Source organism: Sphaerodactylus townsendi, linkage group LG14 (genome assembly GCF_021028975.2).
Source record: "Sphaerodactylus townsendi isolate TG3544 linkage group LG14, MPM_Stown_v2.3, whole genome shotgun sequence".
NCBI classification, from domain to species: Eukaryota; Metazoa; Chordata; class Lepidosauria; order Squamata; family Sphaerodactylidae; genus Sphaerodactylus; species Sphaerodactylus townsendi.
In genome coordinates, this window is record NC_059438.1 from 47,995,648 (window position 1) to 48,022,527 (window position 26,880).

The 26,880-nt window shown below is 49.1% G+C and overlaps 1 protein-coding gene across 1 annotated transcript in view; it reads right to left on the minus strand.

Moving 5' to 3' along the window:
- Nucleotides 1-2,466, minus strand: part of ADAMTS16 (ADAM metallopeptidase with thrombospondin type 1 motif 16) — a 104,376-nt gene extending 101,910 nt beyond the window's left edge. Inside the window, exons 1-2 of the mRNA XM_048516288.1 lie at nt 2,410-2,466; nt 2,043-2,145 (exon numbers count right to left, since the gene is read on the minus strand). Of these exons, the coding sequence (XP_048372245.1) occupies nt 2,043-2,145; nt 2,410-2,466 (160 nt within the window). The remainder of the gene's footprint in view (nt 1-2,042; nt 2,146-2,409) is intronic.
- Nucleotides 2,467-26,880: the final 24,414 nt, after the last annotated feature.

The following is a 26,880-nucleotide window of genomic DNA, read 5'->3' on the forward strand; positions in this document are numbered from 1 at the left end:
TCAAGGGGGCAGGGCAAGAAGCTGTAATCTTGTTCCAATTCTGCCATTTTCTTGCTGGAAAATCCTCCCTCCATCAGCACTATTTACACCTGCTAGGGAAAAAATATGGGTGCCCTTGTGAGGACAATACTGGGGTAAAAGAAGCGAGGGATGACGCCCCCACTCCCAGCCAGAATACAACGGGGAGGAAAGGGTCACCAGTTCTCTCTGTCTACCCACCCTGTTCTCTTCCTTGGTAAAGCAGTTATGGCAGCTAAAATTGCAAAAGAAGAAAAAGTCTTTTGAATACAAAAGAAATAGTAAAGAGCAGTGGAGCTTTTAGATATTCTAGCAGGGAGGTGAAAATGCACAGCTGTAAGGCAGGGAATACAAGATCGAGTTCCAATTTACAAAGAATAGCGGCATTTGTTAGGATGCTTAGCTATTACCATTCGACCTCTTAAATAAACACCCGCACAAAATTAAGGAGAAGTGTTCCCTGTAAATGTCAATGGAGTTGCTCCTTGAATGCTGGGACTAGTATTGGTCACACTAGCGCCCTCTAGTGTTCCTTCTGACAGCCGACTGCAACATCTCCCAATGTTTCTTCTTAACGCGAATAGAATGGAATTGTTCCAGTAGGGTATGAAACATCTGGATGTTTTACGTACCTAATAAAAAGTTAAACTTCCTTTTGCCAGGATTATGGGAAACAATTGTGTTGATTTATATATCTAACAACATTCAGTTTGCTAATGAGTCTCAGTTTTGATGTCTGCAAGACAGCAAAGTCCCCGTTGGCTTGTCTCTTGACTGCTGCAAGACCTCCCTAGAGGGAACGGTTATTCACTAGCTCAAATGTGTGTAGGTGTTATTTCCTCATCCACTAAGTTATTACGGTCAGGTTTTAAGTTGTAACCTCAGATTAGGGAAACTGGAAGCAAGCCCAGTGGTAAATATACTGGTGTGGTTTAAGGAGTCACTCCACGATTAGCTTCATGCATTATGTGCATGTGGAAATCTGTCAACAACAGGCCAAAAGCTGAACCTTGTCAAATATCGACCACACTTCACAAACATCAACAAATAAATGTAAGTGGTTTGTCTTCGCCATCATAAACAGAGTTACTCCCTCCTTAAGCCCACAGGTGTCATTGGACTTAGAACATAGGTGTCAAACTTGCGCCCCTCCAGATGTTATGGAGTACAGTTCCCATCATCCCCTGCCGGCATGGTGCTGGCAGGGGATGATGGGAACTGTAGTCCATAACATCTGGAGGGCCGCAAGTTTGACACCTGTGACTTAGAAGAATGTAACTGTTTAGGACTACACCACAAGCATCTTTCTAATAAAAAATATGGATCACCATCTACAGAAAGTGGGTTTTTCCTCAAATTCTAAGTGTGTTTATTTAGGAGTTTAGCCTCTATTTCTTGCCACCTCTGTTGAAGGTTGCCTAGGGAAGATGTAACAGTGGATCCTGGTTGATCAGTGGATCTGTCTGCCAAATGCACCGTTCTGAACCTCTGCAGAATCTTAACCCAGCCCCCCCCCCCCCACCCCCAGTCTTATTGCAACATGTCTTATTGCAATTTGCACACCACCGGTTTCAATGGGATGGAGTTCCAAGTAAGCCAGATTCCTTTCCAAATTGGTGCACTGCAGGAAGCACCAGCTCAGAATCCCAACGTTTAGCAGTCTATAGCTTACATTAGGGGTGGCCAACTTATGTTGCTCCAGATGTTCATGGACTACAATTCCCATCAGTCCCTGCCAGCACGGCCATTGACTGTAAACCCTAGTTTACATATTGAGGCCGAAGAAGCATGTGAGGCGCAAGGATCTGAATCTGCTCCCTCAAACCTCCGGCGCCCATTTCCAGCCTGCCGCGATTGGGGGCTGCCCGGAGGGGCTTCTTTCTTATCATTCGAGCCAGCCCTGCAGGTCTGCCGCCGCCGCCGCCGCCGCGCGCCTCCTTTCCGTGCCCAGGTCAGCCCCAGAGCCCCCCCTCCACCACTTGTGCCGATGCTTCCCCCCCCCTCCCCCACGCCGGCCGACTTACCCCCACCTTCGAGGAAGGGCAGCAGCTCCGCGCTCCAGGGGGACGGCAGCAGGGGACCCCTCGCATCGCCCGGCCCCGCCGCCGCACCTGCCACAGGTGAGCCCTGCAGGAAGAAGAGAGGCGCCCAGAGGTCAAGAAGAGAAAGGGGGCGAACCCGGGCTGGGAACACGGAGCTGCCACCGGGGGGGGGGGGGCCGGGTCACTGGCTTCTGGGAGAAGCGGAGCAGGCAGGTACGGCTGGAGAGACAGCTGCAGGTAAGGCGGGGGGGAGGGAGGCTGAAATGCCGCGTGCTCCGCTATCTTGACTGTCCAGATGTGGGAGTCCACCCCCCGCCCCCCCCCCCCGCCAGCCGCGCAGAGGACCCACCGGGAGCTGCAGCAGGAGCCCCAGGCGCAGCAGGGCCGCCCAGCCGGGGCCGCGCATCCTCCTCTCGCGCCCGCCCGCCCGCCCGCCCGCCGGCTCCGGCCCCGCCAGCCCCGCCAGCCCCGCCGCCTCGCCGGGGCCGTGCGGAGGGGCGGGGTCGGCTCAGGGGGCGGCCTCGGCCTCGGCCCGGGCGGGGGGGCGCCAGGTGCGCCGCTCCCAGGCGCAGCCCGCAGCCCCGGAAGGGCTCCGGCCCCCTGAGGACAAGGGCTGGGCCTCGGGGCTCCGCTGGGCTTCACGACAGCCCTGTGAGGTAGGGACCTTGGCCGGAGACTGGCGGGGAGGACAGCAGTGCCGGCTGCCCCCTCGCCCCACATCCCCCGGGGGCTCTCTTGGGGCCCCGTTTGTGCTTTCTTCCCAAGGGGCACAGACGTCTCTGGTCCAGGCCGGCACCTTGATTCATGGAGGGGTTCTTCCCACCCACCCGTCGTCCAGGGAGTTTAGGGAAGCACCGATGAGGCCTCCTTTGAGCCTCAAACATCATCCTTGTGAGGTGGGTCAGGCTGAGAGAGAGGGGGCTCATGCCCGTGACAGTGGGCGGGATTTGAACTCCAGCCTTCTAGATCCCAGCCTGATGCTCTAACGAAGGGCTCTGCAAATTCCTGGCAGAGGCTGATGAGAATTGTAGTCCATGAACATCTGGAGCACCACAGGTTGGCCACCCCTGCTCTGACCAGTACACCCCACTCAGTGGAGCAGAGTGTCTTGCTTCTTCACCAGTCTTGCCTAGATGTACAGCAGACATGTTTTTGTCAGGGCTGAGATGGTAGAACGGACTTCCGTTTGGGAGCATGCCCTTTTTTAAAGGCCAAGTGGCAGGAGGCAGAGTGCCACAGCACACAGAAGGCTGACTTGGAGAAGAAGCCTGAGGCACTACTTTTCTACTTGCAGGTAGCTGATTAATGAGCATTCAGAAAAGGGACCCGCCCCCCCCCCTCGCCAGTTCTAAACATCGGCTCTTCTAGCATCCCCTTTTAATGCCCCAAAGGTCCCCCCGGGTCTCCCCTCTTCCTTCTGTCCCCAAAAACATCAAAGCAAAACAGTTCAAAACAAAAAGGTGACAATTGTTCATTCTCAGGCTGGCTGCGGGGGGGGGGGGGGGTGTCTCAGCCCAACTGACACTTGGACCCAATCTACAGGTTACAAAGTACAAAGGTGGCAGACAGCCATGATTTGAGGAATCACATTAACATAACAGAAACGGTAACCCCGTTTGATGTCAAGCGCGCTGCCTGATCTCCGCATTTTTCTGATTATGCTGCAATTTTACAAAACTAAATCTCACTTTCTTTCTTTTTTTATAAAGTTTATTTATTTCAATATCGTTAAAACATTACAATTACAAAATTTCATTTTTGATACATAAATACCTTAATTTATCCAATGTATTTCTAAAATTTTAAGTATCTAATACAGATAATTTTCTCTCTCAGTTTGACTTCCCATTCAGATTTAGTAACTTAATATTACCGTCAAAATTGACCTTGTTTGGCTAACCTTTCTTCAAGCTCAGATGTGAAAAACAAAAAAAAACCCCCTGTGATTTGAGTCCTCCGTTTTTTCTTCTCCCGTCCCCACCTCCTCCTTGTCTCCCATCTAAATAGATAGAGGACTAAATCTCACTTTCCTGCACTTCATGGACATTTGAACTGCTGTTCATTTTTTAAAAACCAAATATAAATGTCTGCCTAGTGAGGATACAGTAAATAAAACTGTTCATTTTCTTACTTGTTTACTCCCCGATAGTTACCTCAAGCAGCTCCTGGTCGAAGGTTCCCGAGCGAGCTTCTCGGTAGAGTGGAGATTTGGACATGGATCTCTCAGAGCTTAGCCTGACACTCCGACCACTTGGCCCAACTGGCTTTCTGAATGAGTCAACAATCGCTCAGTCCTCCCAGACACAAGAACGTAAGAGAGTCTAGTGACACCTTGAAGACTAATAAGATTTAATGCTAACCTAAGTTTTCTTGTGGACTACAACCAGTGGTGGGACCCAAAATTTTTAGTAACAGGTTCCCCTGGTGGTGGGATTCAAACTGTGGCATAGCGCCAATGGGGCTGGGTGGGGCACGACGTGGGCGTGGCCGGGCATTCCAGGGGTTGGGCATTCCTGGGTGGGGCTGTGGCAAGGACGCAGCCGCTGCGCCGGTCCTGGGGTGAGAAACGAATGCGCGCAGGCTGCCACGCACGCCGGTGCACCTCCTGCTAGACTGCTTCAAGTTCTGTGCGCTACGGCTGAGAGGAGGGGCGTAACAAAGGCAAAAATCACGTGGCAAAATCACCAATGAGTAACCCCCTCTCGGCACACACAAATAATTAGTAACCTACTCTCGGGAACCGGCGAGAACCTGCTGGATCCCACCTCTGACTACAACCCGCTTTGTGTGATCTGTGGCAAAGCAAATTTGGCTTCTTGGAAGCTGACGGCTAGAATAAAAACCTTTTAACCCTTTAAAGTGTCACAAGATGTATGAGAATCATAGAATTGTAGAGTTGGAAGAGACCCCAAGGGCCATCAAGTCCAACCCCCTGCCATGCAGGAACACACTATCAAAGCATCCTTGACAGATGGCCATCCAGCCTCTGTTTAAAAATCTCCGAAGAAGGAGACTCCCCCCCCCCCCGCCCCCAGGCAGTGCATTCCACTGTTGAACAGCCCTTGCTGTTAGGAAGTTCTTCCTGATGTTTAGGTGAAATCTTCTTTCCTCTACCTTGAATCCTTTCCTCCTTGTTCTAGCCTCTGGAGCAGCAGAAAACAAGCTTGCTCCATCCCTTCAGCTATCTCAGCACAGCTACCATGTCACCCCTTCATCTTCTCTTCCCCAGACTAAACATACCCAGCCCTAGAAGAAGCCAGTTCTAAACATCGGCTCTTCTAGCATCCCTTTTAATGCCCCAAAGGTCCCTCCAGGTTGGAGCAGCAGTGGTGTAGGAGGTTAAGAGCTCGTGTATCTAATCTGGAGGAACCGGGTTTGATTCTCCACTCTGCTGCCTGAGCTGTGGTGGCTTATCTGGGGAATTCAGATTAGCCTGTGCACTCCCACACATGCCAGCTGGGTGACCTTGGGCTAGTCACAGCTTCTCGGAGCTCTCTCAGCCCCACCTACCTCACAGGGTGTTTGTTGTGAGGGAGCAAGGGCAAGGAGATTGTCAGCCCCTTTGAGTCTCCTGCAGGAGAGAAAGGGGGGATATAAATCCAAACTCTTCTTCTTCTTCCCTAAGCCTTTCCTCACGAGGCTTGCATTTCAGACCATTGACCATTTTAGTCGCCCTCCTCTGGACCCATCCCAGCTTGTCAATACAGGTCCAGAGGAGGTTAACCCACGTGGCAAAAGGTCTGGAATCCATAATTCGGGGAGGGAACATAAGAACATAAGAACTAGCCTGCTGGATCAGACCAGAGTCCATCTAGTCCAGCTCTTCTACTCGCAGTGGCCCACCAGGTGCCTTTGGGAGCTCACATGCCGGAGGTGAAAGCAAGGACCTTCTGCTGCTGCTCCCGAGCACCTGGACTGTTAAGGCATTTGCAATCTCAGATCAAGGAGGATCAAGATTGGTAGCCATAGATCAACTTATCCTCCATAAATCTGTCCAAGCCCTTTTAAAGCTATCCAGGTGAGTGGCCATCACCACCTCCTGTGGCAGCATATTCCAAACACCAATGAAGCGTGAAGAAGCGTTTCCTTTTATTAGTCCTAATTCTTCCCCCCAGCATTTTCAATGGATGCCCCCTGGTTCTAGTAGTTGACACTAGTAGTCAACAGTAGTTGACACTAATGGCCAGATCTCCCTTCTCCGATCACCGGAGAAGAGCCATCCTGACACTTGTTTGGTCTGTTCCTAACCACTAAAGAAGGGAAGGCATCGAAGAGAATGTATAAAGCTCAGGCTGGTTAGTTTTTGGTCCAAGCAGATTAATGGATACCATAAACCACTAAAAACAAAAAACAGTCAGCTCTAGATTAAATCAAGCCTGAACTCTCCCTAAAAGCAGGGGCGTAATGCCCATTGGGCAAGGTGGGCAGCTGCACAGGGGGAACCAAAATATGTAGGGGGAAACAAAACCTGACCTTGTAGGGGGAACCAAAAATGCAGGGTTCGTTTTGGGGTATTTTTAGTGGTTTTCCGTTTTTGGCCTGCAGGGGCACAGTTTTTAGGCTAGCTAGCAGTACCAAAATTTCAGCGTATCACCAGGAGACTGTCCTTATGCTAACCCCCAAGTTTGGTGAGGTTTGGTTCAGGGAGTCCAAAGTTATGGACTCCCAAAGGGGGTGCCCCATCCCCCATTGTTTCAAATGGGAGCTAATAGGAGATGGGGGCTACAGTTTTGAGGGTCCATAACTTTGGCCCCCCTGAACCAAACTGCACCAAACCTGGGGGGTATCATCAGGGCAGTCTCATGATGAGACCCTGAAAGTTTTGAGACTGTGCCTTCAGAAATGTGCCCCCCCCAGCCTGCGACCCCCATTGACAGCAATGCAGAAAACTCAATGCAGAACAAAGATTCTTGGGCAAATTTCTGGGATGTTCCTGCAGGGGGCGCATTTTTGGATGTATCACCACCAAAATTTCAGGGTATCATCTGGAGACTGCCCTAATGATACGCCCCAGGTTTGGTGCAGTTTGGTTCAGGGAGGCCAAAGTTATGGACCCTCAAAGGGCTGCCCTTTTGAGGGTCCATAACTTTGGCCCCCTAAACCAAACTGCACCAAGCTTGGGGATTGCCATCAGGACAGTCTCCTGATGATACGCTGAAATTTTGGTGGTGATATGTCTAAAAATGCACCCCCTGAAGGCACCAATGACCTGGTGCAAAAAAAAATGTTTTGGTTGTGGTGGGGTGGCCGCTCGGGGGGGGGGGGGATCCAACTCAGGTTTTGCCCAGGGCTCCAGTTTGCCTTGTTACACCCTTGCCTAAAAGCTAGAATGTCTAAACTGAAGCTATCATCCTTTGGTCATGTTATGAGAGGCCAAGAGTCATTGGAAAAAACAATAATGCTAGGAAAAGTGGAAAGCAGGAGGAAAAGCGGAAGGCCCAACATGAGACAGATTGACTCAGTCAAGGAAGCCGTGATGGCCCTCAGCCTGCCAGGCCTGAGCAAGGCTGTTAAGGATGGGATGTTTTGGAGGTCATGAATTCACAGGGTCACAAGAAGTGGAAAATGACCTGACAGCCCTGAACACCTGCACACACGGGACTCTTAGGCACATCACGATCAACACAGAATCCAGGCTAGCTGATCTCTGTGGTCTAGAGATCAGCCATAACTCTGGGAAAACACCAGGCTCTACCTCGAGGTTGGCAACTCTCTTCTGCTTCACGTGTCCTTCTGCCACCTGGCTTTCCGGTCGCCCCTCCTAAGTCTCGTTGTAAGTTCAAAATATGGGAACACACCACGGCTTTCCCCTGCAATTGAAAGTACTCCCATTTCAATAAGAGCTCTGTGAGCCCCTTCCGCACATGCAGAATAATGCACTTTCAATCCACTTTCAGTGCACTTTGCAGCTGGATTTTACCGTGTAGAATAGCCAAATCCACTTGCAAACAGTTGTGAAAGTGGATTGAAAGTGCATTATTCTGCATGTGCGGAAGGGGCCCATATCACCAAATCTTTGCTTACAAGATCTGTTTGCAGTCTCTCCAGAATTTTGCATAAGGTAGCTGACAATTAAAGCAATAACAAAAAGTGAATATGAAAAAAAGAAGGCATTAAACATGTCGGGCGACATGAAAATAGCATAAAATGATCCCTCAAACATACCCAGACCATATAGGCAGACCATCAAGCAACTGGAAAGAGGAAACCCCTGATTAAAAGCCTGGGCAAAAAGACTTGTTTTGGTGGGGAGCCTAAAAAAGTAACAAGGCAGATGCCAGGTGAGCCTCAAGGAAGTGGATATTTGCAAGACAAGGAGCCAGCCCAGAAAATGCTCCATCTTCTCCATTTCTTACCTTCCACACCTCTAAAGGTGGGAGGAAGAGAACAGGCCTTGAGAGGCAGTGTGCCTTTTGTATTATCCTGTCAAAGCAAACTTTACCACTCCCCTAGAAGGAGAAGAGTTGTGGATTCATATCTTGCTTTTCTCTCCTGTAAGGAGTCACAAATTGGCTTAGTGCCAACAGGGCGGGGGGGGCGTGATGCCCCAGAAAGAGCAGCGTTGGAGGCGTAGCCGGGCCGAGGCGGGGGCGGGGGCGGGCAGCACTGCGGCAGGGGCGCAGGGGGCACGTGGGCCCCAGGTGCAGCTTCCCCTCGCTCCACCTACCAATTCCTTTCCCTTCCTTTCCCCACAACAGACCGGTTATGAGGCAGGAGGTGAGAGAGTTCCAAAGAACTGTGGTGAGCCCAAGGTCGCCCAGCGGGCTTCATGTGGAGGAGTGAGGAAGCAAACCCAGTTCACTAAGCAAGAGTCTGCCGCTCGTGAGGAAGCGTGGGGAATCGACCGATTCTCTAGATCAGAGTCCACCTGCTCTAAACCACTATATCACATGGGTTCCTTCAGATGTTTGGTCAGACTAGCACCAGCTGGGGTCCTGTGCAGAATGTGAAGTTCCCAAACTCTTTCAAATGTCAAACATTACAGGAAGACAAAAAAAATATCTGGCGTGTTTCACGCAGTTATACTCTTGCAAGTCTGTCTGAGTACTTCAGTCCCCAAATAGCTTATAGGGGAAAGAAGCATTTACCCAGAAACGATATGGTAAAATCAGGTCTCCTGGTCTGAGCTGTACTCCATAAACAAAGTTCCTTCACCTGTTAAAACCAAACCGTTTGGGCCGGCTCATTAGTTTTTACTGCAGTGTCAAAGGTGAAAGAGCAGCTAAGAGCATTTCAGTCAGTGTTTGTGTGTCCTGCGGGGCCAGGAGACGTGGGCCTTCTCTTGGCAACATAAACAATTATGAATATACAATAGCCACAATCACTCTGTTAAAGATGTTATTGTGACGACAGTGTGAAAAACAAGCATTTTTTGCATCTATATATCTACACACACACACCCTTTATTCAATGATTTACCTAGATTTTGGGATCTTTCTGTATTAATCTCTCCTCAAATGCTGCCATGATCAGATTATTCCCTTAATTTGTATTCATGGTCTCTGGTGCCAATTTGGCACGGTGGAAGAGTACACTTTCATTTCCTTCACTTTACGCCCCATTTTTCTTTCCATTAGGGTGACCCAAAGTAGCTTGCCCCATTCTCCTTGTCTCTGTTTTATCCTCGTCACAACCCTGTGAGGTAGGCAAGGCTGAGAAGGTGACTGGCCCAAAGTCACCCAGCAAGCTTCCATGGAAGAGCATGGATTCAAACGTGGGACTCCCAGATGCTAGTCCAGACTCCGACTATTACATGACACCAGCATGAGGAAATCTCTGCTGGGCTAGACGAAGGCTCCATCAGCCTAACATGCTTCCCAAGATGACAAGCAAGACATGCGCGCTCTCTTTCACCCTCAGCAACTCTTATTCAAAGACATACTGCCTCTGGAAATGGAGGTTTCATTCAGGTATTGTGGGCAGTAAAGACTGACAGACCCATCCTGCACCTGTTTGTTAACTAGCCCCATTTAAAGCTAACCACGGCCACATTTTGTGACACCAAATTCTATCATTTAATGGCACAATCAGTATCTCTAACCACTATACCATGTTATACCCTCTCCCTGGGCCTACATATCTGGCCAAACCACAAGCTCAGTTAGTGACTGTGGGTAGCATCCTGGAAAACAGCCTTCCTTTGGTTCAAGAGGCTGAGTGTCTTCCATTGAGGGATGGCTCCTTCTGTCAGAGTAAGAAGAAGAAGAAGAGTTTGGATTTATATCCCCCCTTTCTCTCCTGCAGGAGACTCAAGGGGGCTGACAATCTCCTTGCCCTTCCCCCCTCACAACAAACACCCTGTGAGGTAGGTGGGGCTGAGAGAGCTCCGAGAAGCTGTGACTAGCCCAAGGTCACCCAGCTGGCGTGTGTGGGAGTGCACAGGCTAATCTGAATTCCCCAGATGAGCCTCCACAGCTCAGGCGGCAGAGCTGGGAATCAAACCCGGCTCCTCCAGATTAGATACACGAGGAGGTTAATCCTGCCCCACGGCTGCTCCTAAAGCAGTGTCTCCATAATGGGGCAGACCCACAAGATTCAACACAGGGCAAGCTGATGTTCAGGAAGACTGGTTGTGCATTATTGACATTTCAGTGAGAGCCCCATGAAGGAGAGCCAAAGGATTCCAGTGTTTTCTGGGAAATGATTTAAAATACCTAGTTGTACGTGTCATAATGCCAAACGTACCAGGCAGGTGGGGCAGCTGTTGGTGACCAGGGCTTCCAGAAGGGCCCGTTGCAGTGGCTCATGGGGCAAGAACTGAAATGGCGCCCCCTGGCCCGGCTGAGTCCTTGTGCCCAGCCTCTCCTGCAGCATGGCGCCCAACAGCTCCCTCCGTCCTGGGGCCATGCTCACCAGCTTCGGGCCCGCCAGGGGCTGCGCCGCAGGAGAGGCAGGGGGCAAGGACCTGGCTGGGGCCCGGCGCCCCCTCCCACGTGTCTAGATGGTGTGCACCCGGGGACATATGACACCACATGCCCCTGTGGGCAGTACGCCCCTTCTCCATTGCCACTGAATACCCCTTGTGTTTGCCCCCTCTGCGGCCTGCTTGCCTGCCCTTCCCCTGCCCGCTGATGACTGCTCTGTCATGCACATGTGCTGCCCAGTGCTGTCAGGGGAGGGCATGCAGGGGATGCTCATGCACAGCTGTGATGCTCCTGGTGTCTATTGCAATGGGTGTTCCCTCTGCATGAATCACCCCACCTGTCAGGGAAAGGGCAAGAAGGCAGCTGGAAGCATTGCAACGAAGGGCTTGTAAGCAAGCAAGGAACAGACGCGCAGGCAGGCGGAGGGGCCTGGTGGCGGGCAGAGGAGGGTCCTCGGAGCTGTCCCCAAACCTGCAAATGAATATGAAAGGAGCAGCAGTGGCGTAGGAGGTTAAGAGCTCGTGTATCTAATCTGGAGGAGCCGGGTTTGATTCCCAGCTCTGCCGCTTGAGCTGTGGAGGCTTATCTGGGGAATTCAGATTAGCCTGTGCCCTCCCACACACGCCAGCTGGGTGACCTTGGGCTAGTCACAGCTTCTCGGAGCTCTCTCAGCCCCACCTACCTCACAGGGTGTCTGTTGTGAGGGGGAAGGGCAAGGAGATTGTCAGCCCCTTTGAGTCTCCTGCAGGAGAGAAAGTGGGGATATAAATCCAAACTCTTCTTAGAAATGTGGGATGTGAACTTTGACGCACCCCTTCTGGGCTTTGTTCAGTGCTTCACACAGAAGCCTGACATTTCCTCTATTTGCAGTTATGATAGAAGAAAGTAATACATGCCAAGAAAGGCAGCAACGAGGCCAGAGAAAGGCAGCAAGGAAACCCAGCCCGGAACAATAAAGTAACAAGGATTTATGGCGTGGCTGCGTCCCATGCAACCACCTGAGGCTGCCAAGTCTGGGAAACCTACATTCAGGTGGGGTCTGAAAAGAAAGGTGACGATTTGCAGATGGGAGGAGGACATTCGTGGCTGACTTATTGGTTGGTGGTGAAGGGTGGGGGGATCCTGATGAAAAAGGGGGGAAACCTGGGGATGTGAGGTGAGAGGTTGGTGGACGTGGGGCTAGGGTTGTTATCTTCCAGGTGGGGTCTGGAGGTCTCCTGGAATTACAACTGACCTCCAGCAAACAGAGATGTCAAAAAGTCTAAACTTTTTTTACATGTGGCTCACCATTAAATAGTGGCGTAAAATGAGGTTAAAAGCAGGTGCATTCTATTAATCTCTGGGAGAGAACCGGGTTTGATTCTCATAAACCACGCCTGAGGCTGTGGAGACTCATCTGGGGAATTCAGATTGGCCCAAGTAGCCACTTATATGCCAAGCTAAAGATGACCTTGGGCTAGTCACAGTTTCTCAGAGCTCTCTCAGCCCCACCTACCTCACAGGGTGTTTGTTGTGAGAAGGGAAGGGCAGGGAGATTGTCAGCCCCTTTGAGTCTCCTGCAGGAGAGAACCAATCCAGACCTCCTCCTCCTCCTCCTCCTCCTCCTTCTTCTTCTTCTTCTTCTTCTTCTTCTTCTTCTTCTTCTTCTTCTTCTTCTTCTTCTTCTTCTTCTTCTTCTTTTCTTCTTCTCTTGCCAAGTCTCCAGAACTGGAGGTGGCATCTAGATCACCTGTGATGCATACCTCATTCCCTCCCAGCTTTTTGTCTCCTGCTTTTTATTTCCAGCTTTGTGTTGTAGTGAATGTTTTGCTTTGCTTGGGCGACAGTACCAAGGTCAGCGATCCTGGCAACATTTGCGGGGCTGCAGGGATCCTTGCGCATGGTGGGAAGTTTATCAGTCTATGGCTTTTGCGTGCCAAAGAGCTCTGAGACTTACGCCACGGTACAGCCATGTAGGCAGCAGGGGCTGCTTAGCCTGATTGCTGTCATTCACTAAAAGATCTCCTGTTCCCCAAGAATCTCATCATTGGGCAGGCCGGGGAAACATGAGACGAGATCAATTCCCCTGGAGGAAACGGCTGCTTGGAAAGGTAGATTCTGTGCCATCCTGTCCACTGAGACTGCTCCTCTCTCAAACCCCAACCTCCGCAGGCTTCACCGAAAACCACCAGGAATTTCCCAGCCTGGAGCTGGCCACGTTACACTGGGGAGAGCTAATAGCAAAGCAGCCGTGGCGCAGGAGGTTAAGAGCTCGTGTATCTAATCTGGAGGAACCGGGTTTGATTCCCAGCTCTGCCGCCTGAAGCTGTGGAGGCTTATCTGGGGAATTCAGATTAGCCTGGGCACTCCCACACATGCCAGCTGGGTGACCTTGGGCTAGTCACAGCTTCTCAGAGCTCTCTCAGCCCCACCTACCTCACAGGGTGTTTTGTTGTGAGCGGGGAAGGGCAAGGAGATTGTCAGCCCCTTTGAGTCTCCTGCAGGAGAGAAAGGGGGGATATAAATCCAAACTCTTCTTCTTCTTCTTCTTGTTCAGCCAAGGAGAAAAATCCCCTTAGCCCTTCCCTGAGATGTTTTATTCTTTCATGTTGAGACCAAAGAAGTGAAACCTCTGATATTTCACATCAAATCCTGTGATTGGGCAAATTCTCCCTCCTCTTCTATTTTTAGAAATAAAGTGCTGTTCTTAGAATTAAATGGTAGCCTTTACTGGTCATGTAACCCCACATTGGGAAGCTCTCTGTACGCTCCAGTTTCCTAGTGAAAGTTTTAAATTTCTCACTGAAATAAAATAATCTACAGCTTTTTTTTAATCGACAAGGATGACTTCTGAAAACCACAGCAGCTCCAGAGGGAATTGCTTCCCAGGCCTCTGTCTGGAACCTTTTCAAACAAACTAATCATTCCGATCCTAAATGTTTCTTCTGAAAACACATTAATGGGTTTCGAAGGCAGATGAGTGATTTTTTTTTTAAAATAAAATGTTGCACAAACCACCAAGGTTATTTCGAATTCTTTTGTTTTCCCCCTTGCCAAGGACTTGTCACTAATTTTAGTATGCATTCCAAAATGGATATTATTCACAAAAATAAACATGGTACAGGAAATGTTTTAAATAAAGAACGGATCTTCACTACACTAAATGGGAAGATATATAACGTATATATAGATTGCAGACCTTTCCAGGCATTACAGCACGGGTGTCAAACTCGCGGCCCTCCAGATGTTATGGACTACAGTTCCCATCAAAATACACCCGGCATGTTGGTGAGGGGATGATAAATAATCCAACGAACTGCCAGCATGATGCTGGTAAGAGGTGATAAAGGCTCTGGAAGGCAATTAATATATACTATTGACAGTAACATATGGGGGAGACCACCAAACGTATAATGGCTTGTGCACTTCTGCTGTATCTTTGTGAAATCGTCCCACTCCACACGCTGTTTCCCCAAACCTGCTCGTTGCTGGGGGAGGAATAGGCAGGCACCCCCTCCTTCTGAATGCTTTCACTAATCCCAGGGCCTTGCTCCTTCCATTTACACTTCAAAAAACTGTCACATCGATTGCCCTTGGACAACCAGACAATCTGTAGGATATGGGCAGAATTTGAGATCCATGGCTCATATGACTTTGTCCCTCCTAGCTGGTAAAATCTGCCAGACTTGACTATGTTACTGTAAGGTAAAAATGATCAAGAGATCATTCACGCAGGGACCGGTGTTTCTGTCCTTAAAGTGGCAATACTATGGCTGCCCCTCGAAAAGTCAGCAGAGCTGATCGCTAGCCTGTGTTAAATGTAAAATTCTTCAATGTAATCTTGGTTAAAGTTTTTTCCTCTGAACTCCAGATAGTTCTGAAAGGAACTGACTATCTTATATTCTTCGTTATATAACATTCGTACTGATCCTGGGAGAGAGACTGTGTTGGTTTTTGGGTTAACGGCACTGCCACAGCAAAAGCCAGGAGATTTTGCGGCTAACACCAAGGAAGAGTATGGAGAAGATGTGAAATCACTTCCACATGAAGGTCTAGAAATTCTCCCCTAATTTGTGGGGTGATGACCACCAAGAGACGGGAAATTCCTAGAGCAGTGGTGGCGAACCTATGGCACGGGTGCCAGAGGTGGCACTCAGAGCCCTTTCTGTGGGCACACGTGCACAGAGTTCATCATGTGGAGGGGGCAGAAAATCACCCCCCCCACACACACACATCTAGGCTAGCCTGGGCACGATCCTTTCCCTGGGAGTAAGCTTGGTTGCTAGCAATGGGGCTTGCTTCTGAGTAAACCCTCCTAGGGTCGTGATTCACCCATTCGAAGTGTTGCACGGTTGCTTCACCAAGCTTACTCCGAGTAACATGTGCCACGGCGCCAATCATTTTTTCTAAACTAAAACCTCAGTATTCAGGTTAAATTGCCGAGTTGACACTTTGCGATAAATAAGTGGGTTTTGGGTTGCAATTTGGGCGGCACTCGGTCTCGAAAAGGTTCGCCATCACTGTTCTAGAGCTATACTATGGAGATCATATTCTGGCCCTTTTTTCTCTTACTCCTCTGTTTCTTGAGGGCCTGGATTGGGGCAGAGGATTGGGTTTATCTGCCACTAGTGGGCAAATGGCATGCCTAATTGATTTTCACTGACATGCTGGCCAACTGACATGAAATCTGTATCCCTGTTCATTTTCCTGGATCTCTCAGCAGCTTTAATACCAATATGTATGGTATTATTCAGAGCTGATTTTTAACAGGAATGAATCTCAATAGAGAAGTACAAAAGAGCTCCCATCCTTCCTTACTAGCCCTTGGCTATAGGACTGTAGGGGCCCTGAAGTGTCCACCTTGTCCCTCTTATGCTGTTGAATATCCACGCAAACAAGTGGGAAAGATAATGCTTACCCAGGGTCATATAGGCCATTTCCCCACTGAGAAATTAAATCTAGATACAACCAGGTTTCAAAAGAATCGGCACCTTTTCATCGAGGTTTCACCCTCTCCTCTGCAGCGTGTGTGTGATGAGGACATCCATGTCTATCACCCTTTCAAATAGTGCAGCAATCCCCACAGTTGTGTGATCTGCTCAGCGGCTCTTTCTTCCTTGTCCTGATTGGCTGTTGCACTGTGTTGGGGGGGAAATTTTTTTAAACTTTTTTTTTTTTGCGCATCTATGTCACTACATGCACGCGTAGATAGGACGGTAGCTGTTTTTTGTGCTAAGCTACGTTTATGCATGGCTTCAGTACTCTTTACCCACGCAGCTGCGCTGGCACAAAAGTGTAATTTTAGTTAACAGTTGGCACAGAAATCATGTTCCACGTAGTCACGTTTCCACGTAGCCTCGGCTGGCACGAAACAAACAAAAAAAGGGCTGCGCGCGAATAGCACACAGCCCACTGCGCTCTGATTGGCTGAAAGGCTCTGCGTCACTGCCAACAGCAGGAAATTAAATCTAGATTGAAACCCCGGTCCTCTCCACCGATCTGGATTTGACGCATTTTTTTTTAAAGGTGCATTTTCATGCAGGTTCTGAAAAAACACACAATGGGCGATTCCGCACATGAGTAAAATAGGTTCGACCCAGTTCCCTGAGAAGGGTACTGACCTAGGTCGAAGCCATTGTTGTTCCCCACTGCAACCAGCTTGATCCCAGCTCGGAGGGCAGAATCATCCTGTGCCTCTTCGCCGCTCCATTCTGATTGGCTACTGTTTTACGGCCATGTTCCGTCTATCCCCACACACGTTATTAAAAAACTGCCACAGGAATGGAGGGACAAAGGTGGTGTTTTTTGATTGGCCAGCTGTACGCATGTCCGAAACACTCAGCTGTGATTGGCTGAATGGGGGACTCCTGGCACCAGAGATTCCGCACTTTACTGGAATCGAGCTGAGCGTGGTTCCCTGAAAAAGTAGTAGTTCCCAACTGGAGTCGGAAATTTGACCGTTACACGGGGCGAAGCTGGGACAAAACCATGTCGATCCCAGTGGTGGTGCGGAGCATTTAGGTCGAATGCAGCTCGAACTTAGGTCGATAACGCAAGTGCGGAATCGACCAATCAGGGGGAGAGGGAGTGCCAGAACCGGGATGAATCTGTGTTTGGCGATCAGGCAGTGGGGAGTTCTTGCTGAAACCTGGTTATTTTGTGTGAGTATCACGCGATTAATTGACCGTGGGGAATCGACCGTAGTGTCAGAACCAGGGGCTATTAGCACCTTTTAGCAACTGCTTAGCTGCTCAGGAAGTCTGCCAACACAATCACAGTTTTGGCCTCCCTATACAGCTGTTTTTCATGGATAGCCCCCTCGCTCAGTACTATCTCCTTTGACAGTTGGTGGACCTCCAAGGTCAACAGTAGACAAAGGATTTTCACAAGATCTGCCGCCTGAAATACTTCACCTGGAGATGCCCGGAGACTGAATCTGGCACCTTCTAATAGCCAAGCAGATGCCCTCAGTGGTGGGATCCAAAAATTTTAGTAACAGGTTTCCATGGTGGTGGGATTCAAACAGTGGCGTAGCGCCAATGGGGCTGGGTGGGGCACAACGGGGGAATGGCCGGGCATTCCGGGGGCGGGGCATTAATAATTTCTCAGTTACTGTAAAAAACTCTTACTGTAAAAAAAAGTTCCTAATTTCCAGCTGGTATCTTTCTGCCCATAATTTAAACTCATTATAGCAAGTCCTATCGTCTGCTGCCAACAGAAACAACTACTTCTCCTATAATTGACTGCCCGTCAAATACTTAATAATTTCAAATACTTAATTTTGTTTCTAGAAATCAAAAGAAGGATACTTTCCTTAAACAAGGAACTTTACCATATTTCTAAAACATGTGTTTAAAACAGCCCAACAGGGAGAATTATCCCGTTTTCTACCTTTGCTAACCAGCCACATAGGAAACAACAGGACTTTATGATTTTTGGACCTCATGGAATTTCTAACGGAAAAGCAGACCCAATTAGTAACCCCCTCTCAGCACACACAAATAATTAGTAACCCCCTCTCGGGAACTGGTGAGAACCTGCTGGATTCCACTTCTGGGTGCCCTGCCACGGAGCCACACAGGCCCCTCCCCACCCTGCTGATATGGGGATCATAATACAGATGACCTCATTGGCAGTTGGTGCAGAGATGATTGAGCTGCTGCATGCTCGTTGCTTGCAGGACTTAAAGGCATAATATGTGTGCTGATTATACCACAATGAAGCTGAAGGCCGTCACTCTCCAACCCCCATTTCCTTTTCAAATAGCAAGAGCTGGAAAATCTGAAGGAGAGCATGGGTGCCTGGGAGGCCGAGTTGTAACTGAGCACATTAGGTGGGGGAGGAGGCCGTCTTCCCCGCTTACATGGTGCAGAAATTAGAGGCAAGCAATTATCACCTCATCCTGCCTCACACAGAGGACCAACAAGAGGGCAGAGAGGCCTGGTGTTGTCTCTTGGCACTGGGGTTTAGAGATGGATTGCCTCTGAATGTGGAGTTCCTTTTAGCCACCATGGCCAGCAGCCACTATGAATCTGTCTTTTAAATCTGTCTGTCTGGGGCCAAACCACCTCCGTTAGACACATTCCGCACAGGCCAAAAACAGCACCCCAATCAAGGTAAAAACGCAGTTCTGGGGGAGCACTTTGCATGGCTCCTGCCTACGAAAAAAGGCAGCACCATGCCTCCCCCCCCCCCCCACCGGTGGGGAAACGGTGTTTTTGAAACTCGCTCAATGAGCAAGTTTTGTCAAGAACATCGCTTTGCACCCAGTGCCGAGTGAGCAGAACCAGGTGGGAGGGGCTGCTTTCAGGCATGTCCTGTTTTTTAAAAACTTGCCTTTTCGCCTTGGGCAGCTCCGCAGGGACCAGGAGACTCGGCCACCCTGGCCTCCGATTCCCGAGGCGTTGCTGTGGCCACGGGGGCATCTTTCCTCATCCCTGCAGAGCTGCACAGGACGAGAAAGTAAGTTTTTTTTAAAAAAAACAGAATGCGCCTCCGGGCGGAGGTGCCTCTGCAGGCCATGGCAGCTCAAGGGCCACCTGCACGAAAGTGTGCGAACAGCCCCGGGGCTCCACCAGTGTCACGTATACTGGTGTGCAGCTGCTTCACTGACACACGTGGAAACGTCCTCAGTCTTTTGCCTTGAAAACCCTACAGGGTTGCCCTCAGTAAGCAGCAGCTTGGCCCTTCATCACACGCACACACGCGGCGGGGGCCGTCACAACATCATTTGGCGCCACTCCATCACGCATCCTGGATTTGTCAGTGTTTAGTTCAAATGTACCCAATTCTATTTTGTAAGTTTATTTAAAAATATTTATATCCCATCTTTCCAGAATGACCAAAGTGGCTTACAAAATATAAAATATAAAGACACACAAATACACACCTGGTTAAACATATGAATAAAGCCACTACTAGTTGAGAAACTTGCCCATTAGTGAATTCTCCTAAAATCATGTTGAAATAATTCCACTTTTGTTCATTTACAGAAGGACAAGCATGTCAGAGTTTTCCATACCACATCTGGCAGGCTGTTCTGAAATGTAGGGGCTGCCCCTGATAATGTGGGCACAGGCGACAGCTGGACAGACCTCTGGAACAGAGGACACTTGTCATGATATATAAAAAAGAAAGGTTCACAAAAGGTTCATCTTCTAAGTCACCAAAAGTTTGCCCAACACGGAGGCTGGAGACAGTAGCAACATTTAACCTTTAACATGATTGGTGAGTTCAACTGTGACTTTAGACCCGTGGTGCCAAAGGTTCGCCACCACTGCTCTAGACCAATGAGAGGCTGTTGCCGGGGCGGGGAAAAAGTATCCGTGTTGGATGTATAAGAACCATTGCTTTCTATATGCACAGTTCAATGTGGTTGAGTGTTAAGTTCATTGTGTGTGTTCAAGAGTTCTGTATAGTCTGATGATCTTGTATAGTCTGATGATCTTGTATAGAATAGACTTGTGTAACCTTGCAACTGCTAAAGTAAAACCTTCCTATGGAAAGAACATCTTGTGTGGAGAGTATTCTTTTCCAAGAGCGGTAGAAGGTTGTAGTGAGTGCAAGAAGACTATAGATCTTCTCATCTTACCAGAGTGACTCCGCTTTAAACTCTGCTGATAAAACTACCAGAATGCAGATGCCTAATTATCTAATTCTTCAGGGTTCACATTCACAAAAATCGAAGTCAAACATGCATTATAAATATGCCTGTTGCCCTTGTTCACACAACACAGCAACCCACCCGACCAGCCAGTCCAGAAGAGGGGCGGAGCGCAGCTGATCCTTCTGCTGCTGCTGCTGCTCCTAAATGGTGCCCGGGCAGAGGCTCCAGCTCAGCCTCTGGGGAGGTCCCAGCAGGCCAGGAGACCCCAGAGGGGGCCGCTACAGCCGGTGGAGGAGGGGGCACTGAGCATGGGCACCTCTCAGCTAGAGAGATGTGGGGGGCAATTTTTTGCCCCCAAATGATTAAATAAGTGGTTCCTAGGGACCTGTGACCTCACATACCTCTGGCAGGTATGCGACTGGTTTGAGGAACTTTCCACTGGGGAGGGTCAGGGCTCCCCAGCCTCCTTTGCAACTCTGAGGCCTAGCCTCAGTTTCCCCTGTTTCCCCTCTCCTAGGTTCCATAGGGCAGGTTGGAGGCCCCAGAGAAACAGCTTCTTGCCAATTGCCAGCTTTCTTCCTGGTGCCCTCCTATTCTGATAGTGCATCCACAATGGTGGAGGTCCAGGTGGTACAGAGAACTGTTCCCCACATCTAAGGTTCAAAAGTATTTATTCAAAATGGTTACGAGTATGTTTTAGCACTGCACCAGATCGAACAAGGGTTTCCAAAACAAATGAGATATAAACGCAATTCCTCTATCCCTTTCTCTATATGTACCCTACAGTACTCGCTGTTGCAATAGGGTAGGCTCTTAAGCTTAGAAGGTTACAGTCCTCACAGAGTTCCCATTACCTGGAAGATTGGGTCAGCTCCCTGGGCAAGCACATAGTCCACAAATGGCTGCTCTCTCCAAAGCCCAGGCATATGCTTATGCTTCCTTCAGTGGCCCAGCTAGGAGAGACCTCCCCTTTGTGCTCATGTAACCCCCATGCTCAGAATGGGTTGGCCCAGTAAGGGGTGGAGACTCAAAGCAGCAGGAGGCTGCAGAGCTCATGTAGTTGGAGGAGACAAGGCTACCAGACTCGGACCTTGATTTCTATAAGCCCTTAACACCTTGTTAGATAACTGCAATGTTGTTGGGAACTATTGGGAAGGTAGTTGTTTATTTTTGCTATGTTGTAAATGTTGGAGTTTATTGTTTCAGGGTTTTTGTGGTTGTAATGGGTGAGAGTCCTCCTGGAAACCTTCATCATGTTGAATCCTGTTCATCAAGCCCTTGGAGTCTTCAGGAGCCAACCCACTTGCAAAGAAGAATTGGCAATATCAGAAGACTTTAACTAGAAGGACTTGAAATGAAACCTGAACAGGACCTTAAAGATGTTAAATGTTAACTGTTGATGTTTGATGTTATATGTTAAGAAAGTAAACCATTTTGTTTTTGAAATTTGTTGTTGCAAACTCATTCCAAGTTCTGCCCCACAGAACCCACAGATAGAGGTTACACTCATAGGAGTTTTTATCAGTTCCCCGACCCCACCCCTCTGTCAGTGTCAGTCTGGGTTAATATTTCCCCCCAGGTCAGGTATCTCTTCTTGATGCCCCTCTAGCATTTTTGTCCTCCAAATCTATGATACCTGCTCGAAGGGAAGAAAAAAAGGGGGGAGGAGCCATTTCCTCACATCTCCTCCTCCTTAGATTCAAGCAGAAGAGTACCCTTTTTCAAAAGAGTGCTCTGCAGTGAATCCAACCAAAGCCATTTGAGATCAGGTACAAGTTAGGATATATACACTAGTCCACTTCATCAGTCTATATCCTTCCTGTAACCACATTGTAGCTTCCGGCAATATGTTCAACCTTCATGTTGAATTCCTGAATCTTCCACGACTACATCTTACCCTGATACTGCAACCATCACACTATAGTGACCCTATTTGTTCCCCCTATGAATAGATATTATAAAGCTATCGTCAATCGCCCGTTCTGTCTCAGCCCATCTACAAAAGAACTTAGTATTTCTGGATCTTCTGGACAACACATGGATAGCTAAAGGCTGAGGTCTAAGACATCTTGTCTAATATTACAGCCGGTTGGCTTAATTAAGTTGTATTAAACTAACATGTTCCTGAAGAAGATGGACGATTGAAAACGCAAATCCGCGATTGCGTTTGAATGAATTGAACTATTGAATTATTCACTGAAGCAGAGCAGCCGACAGACAGTGACGTTTGGCTTTCGCAACAGCGGAGCAGCACTCGAACTCTTTTATTGCTGGCCCTGCACTCTGTTATGGACTTTTGCGGTTTGCTTTCTGCTGTTTCAGATATATAGCACTGAATAAGGAATTTAGCTTCTTATGAACCATACCTCTTTATGTTTAGGATTTGTGATGCATTTCAGCACATTGTTATGTAAAATTGTACTACAGTTTAAGAACTTATGTCAATAGGATACATTTGAGTTTTGAGACTATAGTAGATTATTTATTTGACTATAATTGTTGATGTTTTCGCTACCAGCCAGCCGGTGTGCTGCGCTATTTCCTGGATTAAAAGGTTGGAAGAAAGCAGGCAGATTTTTGTTCTCTCTTCTGTGATAACTTGGGAATTGAGCATCTGTAAGTCAGCAGGAGCCTGCAGGAGACATCAACAGCCAAAGGAATGATGGATGCTTGGATGGCCTCCAGCGCTGGCAGCAAGAATACTTCACTGCTGGCTGGGACAGGGTTGTCACAATCTGGCGGGTCAACAACGATGTTTGGCACACGAGGTGCCAAGTGAGGCAGCCTCATGAATTAATATGTATATATGGAAACAAGTATTCACAAGAATTCTTCCAAGACAGAGCGTGTGACATTTTGAAAGGGGCCGGCCACTCAAGCGCCAACAGGCCCGGCCACGATTAGGCTCCACATTGTCAAGGGTCAGCATAACAGTCCTCTGGAAATGGAGGGTGTCACTATGCCCAAAGTTGACACAGTTTGTTGCTTGCGGGCAGTCAGTTCCTTCCATTTTGCAGGGCTGGATTTGGAAATGGCAGCCTGGTTCCCTCTCAGTAAGCAATCCTCTTCCATGGGCACAGGATAGGACTGAGGTGCAACCCCTCTCTTCCGTAATGTGAGAGGTGGATGGGACTTGGGGAATCGTCTTAGAGCAGGACTTGACAAATGGTTGGATCTCCAAGGGCAGTTTACGGAGCAGACGCACTTACAACGTTTCATGAAAATTACAACTATATGTGGATGTTGCGCAGCAGAAATATAATGTCTTCAGTTCATTATGAATAGTATTTGGTGAACGAACTTTGCACAGGTCTCTTTCCCAAAACAACTTAAGCCCATTATATTCCTCTCAACCTGTTCCCCCCCCCCCCAAAAAAATTGCTAAACTAGCAAGCTTTTTGCAAAATCCCAAATTGTTTCCTGGGCAAACACAACGGGCAGGAGAAACTTCATTCTGCCTGCCCACCATTGTGCAAGTCCCCCAAGCGCGTTTCTTCCCCATGTCAGGCAGTATGACCGCCTCTGCACTCACAGATCTACAGTTACACTTTCCTAATTGCCTGGCCATTGCAAGAGAGTCCCGTTGTGTTGACTAAAAGGAAAAAAGGAAAAAACATTTCTGTGCAAAGACGCAAAAGCAACCTGGCTTGTCCAATCGCTTCCTGAATGTGTTAAAGGGAACACAAGTGAACGGAAAAAAGGAAAACAGGTTCATTTGTATTGACGGCAACTCAGTGGCAAAGCTACCAGGGGGACGGGGGGGGGGTGCGCCATGCACCGGGTGCATGGTTTTGGGGCACGTGGGGGGTGGAAAATTCCCCCAGACCCCTCCCCCTTCCCCCGCGGCCCCCCTGCAGTGCTCCCCCTGCAGCGCCCCCCTACACTTACGTTACAAACCGAGCAGGCTGGAGAACAGGCTTCAAAGGCCCTGGTGGGAACTACATTTCCCAGGGTCTCCTGGGAAATGTAGTTCCCACCAGGGCCTTTGAAACCTGGAAGGGAACAGGCCTGTTCTCCAGCCTGCTCAGTTTCTAAAGTGTGTGTGGGGTGGGGGACGCTCAGTGGTGGGATCCAAAAATTTTAGTAACAGGTTCCCATGGTGGTGGGATTCAAACAGTGGCGTAGCGCCAATGGGGCTGGGTGGGGCATGACAGGGGCGTGGCCAGGCATTCAGGGGGCGGGGCATTCCTGGGCGGGGCTGTGGCAAGGACACAGCCACTGCGCCAGTCCTTGGGCGGGAAACGAATGCACGCAGGCGCAGGCTGCCACGCACGCCGGTGCCCCTCCTGCTAGACTGCTTCCAGTTCTGCGCCCTACTGCTGAGAGGAGGGGCGTAACGAAGGCAAAAATCATGTGGCAAAATCACCAGTTAGTAACCCCCTCTCGGCACACACAAATAATTAGTAACCTACTCTCAGGGACCTGTGAGAACCGGCTGGATCGCACCTCTGGGGACGCTGTGCCTGGGGGGAGGGAGCCAGAGTGTGCACCGGTGCACTCTGTCCTAGCTACGCCTCTGCTGCAACTTGTTATAAATATGCTGTGCAGAGTCTACCTCTGAATAGCTAACAGGGGAATTAGTCGCCCTGAGCCTCTGTGGCAGGATCAAGGTGCCTCCTGTGACGTCATCCCTCAGGTTTTTTCCCTGCTCCCCTGGTCACAGGATCCCCTCTCCTTGCCTCCGGGGGTCTCATCAAACTGGAAGGCTCCCATCTGAATTCCCAAACAGTGTTTACCACTTTGTGTCTGCCTTATCCAAAGAATGAAAAGCTCTTCAGACCAGTACAAGGATCCAGGTTGTAGACCGGGGGGGGGGGGGGGGGGGGGGGGATTTTCAGCAGGTTTCTCTTTTTTTGAGCAATGTATTGCTTGGTGTAACTTGTACGCTGCGCTTGTCCAGCCTTAAGACTCTCTGAGCAGCCCTCAAAGGATTCGGAGCCTCACAGCTTATTTGTGTGTCAGAGAAGAACCGAGCAGCAATCCTGCCCTATCAAGATCTGACTGATCTTGCTGTTAATACTTGCGTGTGTGTGTGTGTGTGTGTGTGCGCGCACGCGCGTGCGCGCTGGTTTCAGGTTGAAGATTCACCTTGTACTTTTCTTCCTGTCACACTTCATGCCACTGTAAGGAGCTCTCTGTGCCAACTGCTGTCCTGCTGCAACTAGATTGAGCGTCAGCCAGGGGCCGTTTGCCCTCTGCTCACGGGCGGCTTGCCAGCAAGAAATTGTCAGCTTCTGAAATGCTCCAGCAGCTAATTAAAAGGGACCGCTCCGTGAAAGCCCCGTTGGCACAGCACAGAGACCTGATTGTGCATTGCATCATTCTGGTCCAGCCGAGGTAATCCCAGCTTGGCCCTCTGTCATAAGAAAATCATTAGGGTGAATTGAGGAGAGGGAGGAGAATGAAAGCCCCGTTTGTCGAGATTTATCTTGGGTTTTCATCCTTCACTTTGCCTGGCTACAAGTTGCAGATCAGCTGGGGGGGGGGGAGCTTCTTTTTCAACCTTATCGTGGGTTAGATTCTGCAACAGGTGAGTTTTTTCAACAGATTTTTTTTGGTGCTAACCTGAAAGCATGTTTTGAAAATGCATTCAGGGTGACATGCATTCATGGCCAATGGCCATGCTGGCAGGGGCTGATGGGAATTGTAGTCCATGAACATCTGGAGCACCATAGGTTGGCCATCCATAAGAACATAAGAACAAGCCAGCTGGATCAGACCAGAGTCCATCTAGTCCAGCTCTCTGCTACTCACAGTGGCCCACCAGGTGCCTTTGGGAGCTCACATGCAGGAGGTGAAAGCAATGGCCTTCTGCTGCTGCTGCTCCCGAGCACCTGGACTGTTAAGCATTTACAATCTCAGATCAAAGAGGATCAAGATTGGTAGCCATAAATCGACTTCTCCTCCATAAATCTGTCCAAGCCCCCTTTAAAGCTATCCAGGTTAGTGGCCGTCACCACCTCCTGTGGCAGCATCTTCCAATCCCTGGAACTGAATAAGAAATTTATTGTAAATGGCCACTGGCCTTTATAATTTCTGACACATTTGCAATCAAGTACTAATGTAAAGAAGTAAAATCCAAGAAATTCTAAAATTGCCACTGTCCTCTGAATTCCCCATAAAACTATACTTATAGTTCAGAGTTCAGGCAATGGAACCCTCTATCTCTGAACTGGTGGTCCCAACTGGCAGGCAATCTCTTTCGAGATTCCAGAGTGTTGGGAGAAACAACACCTCGTGTGTGTTTTCCCTTTGCACATCAAGCAGAGTGCTCAGCGGAGCTTACCTTGGCATGCACATGTGGCTGAGCTTGGTAGAGAGAGCTTAGGACACAAAAGAAAGTCAGAGTCGTTTGTCGTTTCTAATCTATTAAAAAGAGTATTTATTAGTGAAGTCCATTCTGGATAGAAAGGTGGAGAGACAGGTTCACTAACTATCCCATTCTAGCTGGATGGAGACGGATGCGCAGGAGACACATCCTCTCCCTCCAGCATGGTGAAGGTAAGATGGAGAGTTCTGAGAAGGAGGCGGAAGCAAGGGAGGAAGTCCCTAAGAGTATCAGTCTACATCAAAGGATAGGATCAGCATGATAGAGTAAAGGTGACAAATTCCTAGGTCCCTTTCTAGTCACTGGCTACCTAGTAAAAAAAACCCTCTATAGGTTGAGGCAGGAAACAGCACAAAGTCCCTTTCTTCCAACCCAGAGAAAGGCCTGTCCAGACACCTGCTGCATGAAACCCTTCAACTAGAAATGCTGAGGAATGCACCAGAGCATGCGCTCTGTTGCTGTTTGGGCCCTGCCCTTAAACCCTGCCCTCAAGAAGGATTATGCTCGATATCAACCAGTTAATATGTCTCCCGGCCCCTCCTG